The following is a 10,497-nucleotide window of genomic DNA, read 5'->3' on the forward strand; positions in this document are numbered from 1 at the left end:
CTAAAAAGTTTATTCCAAAAATTACAGTTCAGCACCAGGAGGGGCTATGTTATTTAAAACTGTAGACTATGGGAAGGAAGAAGGAGTTTCAGTTAAATGCCAGACACTATAGCAAAACAAACGTGTACGTGTATGCATATATATAAAATACATTGTCAGTGCAATCTTTTAGGGTAGGTTTTATTATCCCTATTTTGAAGAGGAGGAAATTGATTTATCTGGGTAATGGAGTCTGCATCTGTATCTGAAAGACACTAGACTCTTTGGATCATGCTATATGAATTTCAAGATACGAAAATCAGCATGTGCCCTTGATAAGCTCATAACACTTTTTATATTTTCCTGAATTGCCCTGTGGCCATAGATAGCTCAAAAATAGCTAAGCTATTTTTAGCTATTAATAGCTATTTTTTACCCAGATTATACCGTAATTTCACTTTGTTTTCAAAGCACATTCATATCAGTTATCCACTTCACCCTTAAAATGACCCTGAGCTGTATACAGTTATTACTGCATTTTACAAATGAGGAAATTTGAGTTACCAAGAGGCTAAACGCCCAACTTTACATGGTTTTTTTTTTTTGTGAGGAAGATCGGCCCTGAGCTAACATCTGCCAATCCTCCCCTTTTTGCTGAGGAAGACTGGCCCTGGGCTAACATCCATGCCCATCTTCCTCTACTTTATATGGGATGCTGCCACAGCATGGCTCGACAAGTGGTGTGTCGGTGCGCACCCGGGATTCGAACCGGTGAACCCCGGGTCACCGCAGCGGAGCGTGCGCACTTAACTGCTTGTGCCACTGGGCCGGCCCCTTTACATGAGTTTTTAAAGGCAAGATTGAGCCTAGAAGCCAGCCCTTCTGAATCTCATATTTGCAATTAAGTCTTTGGGTACATGCTGTTACATGGCTAGTTTTATAGTCAGACAAATGACATCCAGCCTGTTCATAAAGGTTCTGTTGCTGTAATATAGACAGGAAGGGCTTTAGCAGCTGCCCTTAGCCAGGAATGACCCTGTGCCAGGGGCTGCAGTGGCAAGGAGGGATAAGACAGCTACCCTCCTGGCTTCTGTTGGACATGTCAAAGATCACATCTACAACAAAGGGGAGTCAAGGAATGGTGGGTGAGACTAAATTATTAAGTACCTCCTGTTTGCCAGGCCTTGATAGGTGTTTTAACATTTAATATCAAAAATAGACATCACTGGGTACGCATAAAGTATTAGGGCTGACATTTCTTGACAACAATGGGCTGAAAAACAGGTTCTGTTTAGCAAGTATGAAGTTACGTAGTTTCCAGTAGACAAGAGTCTGCACCACTCCCTACGGTCATTTACAGTCTGCTGGGTTATGTCCGTTTATCTTACCTTGCCTGGGCCCTATTTATAACAAAGGAGAGCAATATCGGTTTTGAGAAGTTTTAAAATAAGATGAATCTGGAAGTGGCGTATCGCTTTATGGGTTGAAGGAGAAGAGGACTGGATGAAGGTCTAGGCAGTGAGTGGCAAACTTCTTCCGAAAAAGGCTACATAGTACTTTTTGGGCCTTATAGTCTCTGTTGCAACTACTCAATGCTGTCATTGTAGAAGGCAACCATAGACAGTATGTAAGCAAATAGAAGGGGCTGTGTTCCAGTGAAACTTGATCCACAAATAGGCTGTGGGCTGGATGTGGCCCTTGGGCTGTGGTTTGCCAACCATAAGAGGAGGACCATCTTGGTAGCCATATGGATGCAAAGAAAGGGATTGATTTGGGAGGTGTTCAAATGAAGCAGTCTGGCTTTAATGGATTGAGGCAGGAGTTCTACGTGTCATGTTAATAAACTAATGCTGGGACTTTTATGAAGAGCTTTTACACATTGGCCGCTCATGCCATATGCTATAATTGGCTCCAAAACAGCTGGGCTGATAAGACAGGCTATGCCTTTGTATCAATAACAAAATTCATACCTCTTCTCAATTAAGTATATATGAACCTTGGCTTTACATAGTGAGTGTGAATCAAATATTGAAATTTGGGAGATTTATCTTTGAAATGCTTCTTTCAGTAGCTTGTTTGTAGTAATTGTCAGAATATTAGGATTATTGAGAATCACATCTTGTCTTGGCTTTTCTTCTAGGGGCTTCAGTGGATGGAGAAAGCAAGCCGAGGCCATCGTTATATTCTCTGCAAAACTTTGAGGAAATGGAAGCAGAAGATTGTGAGAAAATGAGCAATATGGGGACTTTGAACTCTTCCATGCTGCACAGGAGCGCAGAGTCCTTGAAGAGTCTAAGTTCAGAGTTGTGTCCAGAAAAAATCCTGCCTGAGGAGAAACCAGTACATCTGCCAGTGCTCAGAAGATCCAAGTCTCAGTCCAGACCACAGCAAGTCAAGTTTTCAGATGACGTCATTGACAATGGAAACTACGACAACATCGAAATCCGGCAGCCTCCAATGAGTGAGAGGACTCGGAGACGGGTCTACCATTTTGAAGAGAGGGGATCCAGGTCTCATCACCATCGCCGCAGGAGAAGCAGGAAGTCCCGCTCTGACAACGCCCTGAACCTTGTTACAGAAAGAAAATACTCTCCCAAGGACAGACTGCGGCTTTACACCCCTGATAACTATGAGAAATTTATACAGAACAAAAGTGCCCGGGAGATCCAAGCATACATCCAGAATGCCGATCTCTACGGACAGTATGCCCATGCCACTTCCGACTATGCCCTGCAGAACCCGGGAGTGCACAGGTTTCTGGGACTCTACGGTGAGGAGGATGATTCCTGGTGTTCCTCCTCCACCTCCTCCTCCGACTCAGAAGAAGAAGGCTATTTTCTTGGACAACCAATTCCTCAGCCCCGGCCACAGAGATATGCCTACTATACAGATGACCTTTCTAGTCCAACTTCTGCGCTCCCTACTCCTCATCTTGGTCAGAGGACAACTAAATCTAAGAAGAAAAAGGGACACAAGGGCAAAAACTGTATTATTTCTTAACCTAGTAGCTGGTGATCATGTTTAAACTTAGCCATTAACCATCTTGAATCATCTTTTTTCTTCCATAGGAAGGTTGCTAAAATAGTTTAAAGTGCTTTGCCCATGTAAATGAGACCCCAACGGCTGTTTACAGTGTCACATTAACATATGGAAGGTGTGATTGCTCCAGTTTACCCTCCTTGGATGGCGCCAGGTTGACATAACATCTTGTGCCTGTCAGGTGCATTACAGTTTTATATAGCTGCTTTGGTCTCCAGTCCTCAAGAGAATCCTCGAGAATCTTCAAGAAACTCTCATGAGGTGATTGGACAGGGGTGTTGATTTCAGATAATGGAGAACTTCAGCCACCTTTGTAAAGCAATAGTGTTTGTTGTTCGTCTACGCCAGGTTGGCCCAGGTCCTGATCAGTCTGGTTGTGCAGCATGCACGTAGTCACGCTGACCCAGCCAACACTGTGCTTCCCATCGTGCGAGGCCACCTCAGCCCCTTTCAGTCCTCAGTAGCCAGGTAAACGTATTGTATTAGCTCCAGCTACAGATTGAAAAAAGCATTGCTATTTATAATGTAGTATTTCATAGACTTAAGTGTATTCCTAATTTAATGGTGCAAATATTAATGTACATACTGTACAGTTCAGATTTTAAAGCTGATATTTTTATATCCCTGAATTGCAAGATGTTTGTTACACTGCAGTGCTAGATTTGTTAGGGAACCAGAAACAGCATTTATGGATGAAATGGTTGCTTGTATTTTAGTCAGGGTTTATAAGTTTAGATGGTCAAATTTATATTGCCTAGTGATGGAAAGTTCAATTTTTTTGATTTTTCAATATTAACAAGGCTCTGTATGCATGGTGGGGCTATGTAAATACTCTTTAAAACTATGGCCCTATTAATCTTACAAGTGTTATTTATGGGTCAAGCAATGTAAACTGTATAAATGTAAAAACAAAAAAACCCACACATACCCCTGGAATATATGGTAAAAACAAGTAGAAGCTGTTTGGGTGAATGTTTTTCTTCCCCCTTGGGGGAAGGGGGTGCCTTTCCCATTTTTAGCAAGGTGGTGATTATCTCCTAGGAAGAGACCAAAACTACAAGGATCTGCTTTTTGTGTCAGAGGGCTTTGTAGATATATTATTTGCAGAGAGGTCATTCCTTTTTATCTTCCAGCTAATTTGTTCGCCTGTAAGAGCAATTTTGAAAACTGGGCCTTCTAGTTATGTTTTTCTTTTAAAATCTTTAAATTAGAGGATGCTGTGCCACTGACTACATCAAGTTAATATGAGGTTCTATTTCAAATTTTCTTGGATTTGAACTAATCAGCTTATATTTTGATATGTGCCATTCTTGCACATACATTTCAGTCCTAACTAAGGTCACAGTAGTGTCTTGGACCTTTAGGACGGTATTTAATAAAGGGTTAATAAATAACAAACTACCTTTCTGAACACAAGTCTTTGCAAACACATCCAGATAAGTTCCGTTTTGCTCCTTGGTTATTTTGCCATTCTTCTCCCATTAGCAGACCACCATGTGACTCCTGCATATCCACTTGCCCCTACAAGTAGGTGGGAAATAGGACTTGAGGCACAGAGGTAAAGTCATCCGTATTGACCAGAATGGGGAAAAGCTGTTAGACCGTGGGGAGGAGGAACAGGAATCCAGGTAAACCAGTGGTCTACAGCGTCCCCTATACCCATCCCTGGATAGTCAAGGCTTTGTATTAGGGCTAGACAGGGCCCCTTCAGAAACACACCACTGGTGAGAGAGCTCTTTACTCAATAACTGTATCATCATTTCCCTAGTCTGGTTCATTTTAAAAACATATCAGCAATGAAAAGGAAATGCATGCATATGGTAAAAAAAAAAAAAAAATTCAGAGAACAAAAGACAGTCAGGTATCTCCTTTCTACTCTTCATCCCCAGTCCCTCAGTTCCCCTCCCCAGAGGTAACCACTGTTATCCATTTCTAGTGTATCCATCAGATGTTCAAAGCATATTTATGTAACGTATCTCTTTAAAAAATGGTAGCAAACTATACACGCTGAGGCTTGCTTTTTTCGCTTTATATGTGGACGTTCCACGTTAGTGCATATAGGTCTACCTCATTCTTTCAATGACTGCATAATATTCCACTTTTGGATAAACCATAATTTACTTAACCAGCCCCTTAGTGATGGACTTGAATTTCTTCATGGATACGTTATCCTGCACTACCACACGTGCACATACATTCTGAGCAGCATAATTACTGGGACCAAGGTTATGCACTTAAAATTTTGGTGGATATCACCAATTTTCCTCCAAAAGAAATTCTTATTTACATTTACACTAACGATGTATGAGAGTGCTTGTTCCATCACGACTCACATATTAGCAAATTTCTTGATTTTTGAAGACCTTTTCAGAACCTATGCTGCAAAGAGTAGGCATCCTTTTAGAAAAGACTGCTGCAATGTGTTGCTTATAAAGGATGGATAACAAATAGTAAACAGGTAATACTTAGCCTGGAGAAGTGCAGGTATAAGCTGAAGTCACTGTCCTCAGTAGTTTCCAAGTCATTCTCAAAAGATTAGTTGCTCTTGCTTCTGGCAACAATCACCCTATTTTTTCATTTCCTTAGGTAAAGGTTATATAGGTTGCCAAAGGTTTAAGGACATGCAGGAATATTTATTCACAATAATAACGTAAACTTTAAAGATTTTAAATCTTGGTTAGTAGCATTAACAAAGACGACTACATAACAATAACGAAGAAAGGGAAGCACTGTCTTGTAGTCTTGTAAAGAAGTAGGCAAGAAAATTAAGCATATAGTTGCTAAAAGGTGTTTGTAGATTTAGTTAGTGAATGACCAGATACCCTGCACTCTTATTAAACTCTAAAATTTGGTCCCAAGATAAATATCAAATGTTAAAACACTGCCTTTAATCTCTACAGGGGTGAAGCAGAACCCTAATGGTTGCATTTTCCTCACTTCAGATCAAATTGGAGAACATTCTGCTTAAAAGGCCCACGGAGTGATGCTGATAGAATGTCAATAGGAACTCCTTTTAGCTCTCATTAAAAGAAAATGATTTGTTTTGTGTATGCATTTGCTATTCTTGACACTCTGCTTTCTACTTCCTGAGTTAAATAAAATGTACCAGAAGTGAAAGGAGATATCATGTGCTGTCTAACCCTCGCACTTTAGACAGGAATCATGGGCCTTCTTAAAAGGGTAGTAACATTGGAATGGGCACCCAAAACAGATTTCCATGTGTGCACGCGTCCCTGCCCAACTTAGTCCTGGAGGACGGGACCTGGAAGTATTGGTGTGGACGTAGTTCAGGAGTGCCCAGAGCGCTTCAGTGCAGGCCTTAGTAACATAGTGTGGGCACACTTTGGTTTATTGAGCTTCTTTCTAATGGACACTTGACTACTGCCAAGGAAAGGAGAATCAGTGTTGCTAGACCTTCAGATTTTTCCAGAGAAGCCAAGAATTTGAACTTTTGTGAAATATCCCAGTTTTTAAATGTTAGCAACTAATTCAAACATTTCTGAAACACGTGGAACAAAATGAGCTTGCCATCAGCAAGTCTCCAACACATGGGTTATAAGTTGAGCCTGAAGCTGATTCCCTTATCCCTTAGCTGTGCCCTAAGAGGCACAACTAATTACTGTTTATAGATATAAATGTGACCTTTTTTGGATGCACAAAGAAAAAAAAATTATTGGGATCAAAAAAAAAATTCCATTGAGCCTCATTATCAATTCAGTTCTAGTAACACAATTATGATAAAAATCCTTTTTAATTAGTCAAATTGCCTAGTTAGATTCTCGGGCCATTCTTTGGAACTATCTAAAAGCAGAAGGCACGCTCCTGTACAGTCACATGGGTTCTCTGCAAACTCTCAAACATGTTAGGAAGGCTTCCAGGTAAACTGAGCCAAGGAGAAATAAGCAGGAGCAAACTGAATTTTGCACCCCTGAGCTCACATTTTGCCAAGGCCATAGAATCAGAAACTTTTCCGGGGGAATAAAGTTTAAGGATGGCTTTCACAAAATGGTTTGGGAAGGAAGTGTGTAGGAAAAGTAACACGTTGGGTACATAGAGACTTAGTCACAGGATTAGAGCTGATTTATTCTTTTTGAACAGACTCAGCTAGCTGGTCAAGTATTCCCATTTTGGGGATCAATTTGAGCCTCAACTTTTCTTTTTGCAAAGGAAATTTCACTCTCTACTGGTGTATGTGCACAAAGTGCTGTTATGCCAACTCTAGAAGTAACTCACAATCTACTCTCTGAAATCATTTGACTGCAGCAATATAAACAGTACCATTCAGAATATGAAACCAGTTCTCTTAAATGCTACTTGAGTGTTTTAAATAAATGAACCAAGCAATTGACACTGGAAAAGATGATTATTAGTCTAATATAAATCCACCACAAAGCGGATCCTGCAGTGGTGCAAAGCACACTGGACTACAGGATTCAGGAGATCTGGGTTAGAAGACTCACCTCTCTCATTAACTCAGCAGGTGGAGTGCTCTGACCCAGTTTCCACTTCTGTAAAATGAGAGTGCTAGACCATCTCAAAGGTTTCCTTCCAGCTTCAGTATTCTGTGCAGACTGAACTGAATTTATCAGGTCAGTCAACAGAGAAGTCTTCCCACTCAGCACAGTGTTGTTTCCTTTTTCTGACTCTTTCATTTACCAGCATGGCAAGGATTCCTGAAAGGATGATCCCTCCAAAGACCGTGGCTCACTGGAGTTGGGAACTTTAAAGAGGCTTGGTAATGCTTGGGATTCTGATGAGCCAGAGGTTAAACTAAAGCATGAAAAAGAAGTTTGGAGATGGTTATTTCCCTGTCGGTGCATATGCTTCAAGCTGGCTTTATCTTCATTACGCAGACAGTCTGGAGATTGCACAGTCTGGAGGTTGCATAGAATATGTGGAAGGCAAGCTATTTTCCTCTGTCATGTTATTTCTCTCCAATTACCAGGATGAAAAGTAAGATTTTTTTCTACATTTCAGAGGGCTGCTACTGGCAGCAATCATAGTCTGGAATCTCTGAACGTCTTATAAGCAAAGCTGACAAGGTCTTAACTATGTTTAATTAATCTAGGTTCCTAGAAGAAAAATTGAATTACCAGGTTCATTCCACTTAAAGGCTCTTGTCAAAGTTCCCATGGGTCCAGGTGCAGCAGCCAAAGAGCTGAGTCCTGGGCTGTGCTGTGGCCATGGGGGAGGTAACCCTACAGGCTTCTTGCCCCTTACTAACTACCCCTTATGAACCTCAAAGGTGTTTTCTAAAATAGCTCCAAAGCAGAAGTCCTAGGAACCAATATGGAAGATAGTAGCCACTGAGGATAAAGGGAAAAACAGGAAAAACCTACTGAACTAGGATTTGAATTTTCTCATAAGTTTTTTGTAAAGTTATTTTACACATTACCCATTACAATCACATTACACATTAACTGCACATACATCAAACAGCTAACGTGTGCTGAATTCAGGATTTGAACCTAATTCTGAATGACCACCAAACTTTTCCACTTCTTCCTAGAACACTGAGTTTAGAGTTGAAATATTTGGGTAAATCTCTGGCTCTGCCACTTCCAGCTGTATGACCTTAGGCAAGTTATAACTTCTCCTGCCCTTGACTGTAAAAGGAGAATAAAATCCTCATCAGTTTACTACATGTGAAAGTGTTTATGAATCAAAAAACACTAGAATGGTGGTTCTGACCTTGTTCAGATAGTGAAATAACTGAAAAAAATGGTGCTTCTCAGAATCCTACAAAGTATTTAGTATATTAAATCTGAAATATATTTTAAGCTACAGCCAGTATGGTTCACTAGATTCTACGCTACAGAAGTAGCAGAATACAAAGTTTTAAAAAATGGGAGATTCCTGCGAAAGCAGGACTAGCCCCAAACCCCTACCCCCAGCTTACTAGGGTGGGCGCACAATGTCTCCTCTTCACTCAACAGTCCTACCTCAGAGGCAGGCCATGGAGGCAGGGCCTTTGCAGAGTTCGAGCTGCCCCAGGAGATGAGATGCTGAGAGAGCTCTGTCTCCTCTTGGACCCTGAGGTGGGTCAGGTTGCTCCTATGCTGTAAAGAAAAGGAGATTCTCACACAAGACTCACCTCTCAATCGAGTAAGCCCTGCAGTGTTCAGCAGACCACCACCCGCTGTGATGTCGTCAGGCTGTGGTGGTGGGAGACCATGGCAGCATGAGCCCACAGCATGGCTAACACTCAGTACTGTCCAGGAAAAGAAACACATCAAAAGCTGGAGCACAATCAGATACCTCAGCCTCGTAAGGGGCAGCTCCGTGGAACTGCATCTTCTCACCCCTCCCCCTACACACACACCTCTCCATCCACTAGGGGCTGATCTCTTCTGGCCTCAGCTTTCCCCACCTTACCCATCAGGCAAGTGCAGGGTACGGGCAGAGAAGGGCATCTGGGATTCAGTGCCAGGGAGAAGCCCAGCTGGCTGGCACTGGGCCCACTTGAAGGTGTCACAGACATTTGGCCAATGTGTCTTTTTCAGGGGTTTGGTCACAAAGGATGGACTCTTCCCACTTAGGCACACTGTGTCTTTCTGGTCATTGGATTCTCTCCCTTTCCTCAGGCAGCCTGCCCAGCCACACCCTCTCTGTGAACCCTTGCTGCCTCAAGGACAACAGCAGGGCCTCAGCCAGAAAGCCTGTGAGTGGGGGTGCCAGTATGTGCCCCCAAGAACAGGGCCCTGGGCCAAGAGGAGCTTTCCCCAAAGGTGGAGACCTGAAGGCCATGTGGCCAGTCAGCCAGGGCAACTCTGTCCCCTCCCTCTCCTCATCTTATATGCATTCTACCAGGAAAAATGTGACAGCCCATGGATAGCCCAGGTAGTGGACAAATATCTCAGACATCCTCTTGTAGCAAGTGTCTGTATATGTTGTGGTTATTTTCTATCTTACATATTCTCAAATGTTTATATTTCAATAAACCTCTACCTTTTCACACACAAAAATGGGAAAAGTTTAAAACTTTTTACGATTTTAGTGATAATGGTCTAACATTTGTTGTTAGTGCTGTCAAGTCGATTCCAATTCCTAGTGACCTTGTGGACAGCAGAGGGGAATCCTGCCCGGTCTTTTTGCACACTTCTCTCACCCTCTGGTGCTGTATCAGACAATGCTCCACTGCTATTCATAGGGTTTTCATGGCCAATGTGTTTTGGAAGTGGGTGGCCAGTTCCTTTTTCCTAGTCTGTCTTAGTCTGGAAGCACTGCTGAAACCTGTCCATCATAGGTGACCTTGCTGCTATTTGAAATACGGGTGGCATAGCTTTCAGCATCATAGCAACATGCAGCGGCCATAGTATGACAACTGACAGACGGGTGTGTGTGGTTCCCAAACTGGAAATAAACCCAGGGCACGGCAGTGTGAGTGCCAAAGCTTATCCACTAAACCAGCAGGGCTGGCTGTCTAACATTAGAATACCATTAATCCCTGGGAGCAGAGCTCAAAAACACAAATGCTAC

General features: G+C 42.2%; 1 protein-coding gene and 1 long non-coding RNA gene across 5 annotated transcripts in view; one reads left to right on the forward strand and one right to left on the reverse strand.

Annotated features, from left to right (window-relative positions):
• Positions 1 to 3,970, forward strand: part of PRICKLE1 (prickle planar cell polarity protein 1) — a 103,082-nt gene extending 99,112 nt beyond the window's left edge. For all 4 annotated transcript variants that reach the window (XM_087442546.1, XM_087442545.1, XM_087442547.1 and 1 more), the window contains exon 8: positions 2,120 to 3,970. In XM_087442546.1, coding sequence (XP_087298672.1) covers positions 2,120 to 2,979 — 860 coding nt within the window. In that variant the 3' untranslated portion in view covers positions 2,980 to 3,970. The remainder of the gene's footprint in view (positions 1 to 2,119) is intronic.
• LOC147914758 (uncharacterized) lies at positions 526 to 9,376 on the reverse strand. The gene is made up of 2 exons (XR_015554959.1): positions 7,479 to 9,376; positions 526 to 4,539 (listed from the first exon to the last, which is right to left on the reverse strand). It is a non-coding gene; the product is annotated as an uncharacterized LOC147914758 (long non-coding RNA).
• Between the last annotated feature and the right edge of the window lie 1,121 nt (positions 9,377 to 10,497).

The sequence above is a fragment of the Ceratotherium simum genome, chromosome 17, assembly GCF_057802395.1.
Source record: "Ceratotherium simum simum isolate JZ-2026a chromosome 17, ASM5780239v1, whole genome shotgun sequence".
Taxonomy (NCBI): Eukaryota; Metazoa; Chordata; class Mammalia; order Perissodactyla; family Rhinocerotidae; genus Ceratotherium; species Ceratotherium simum.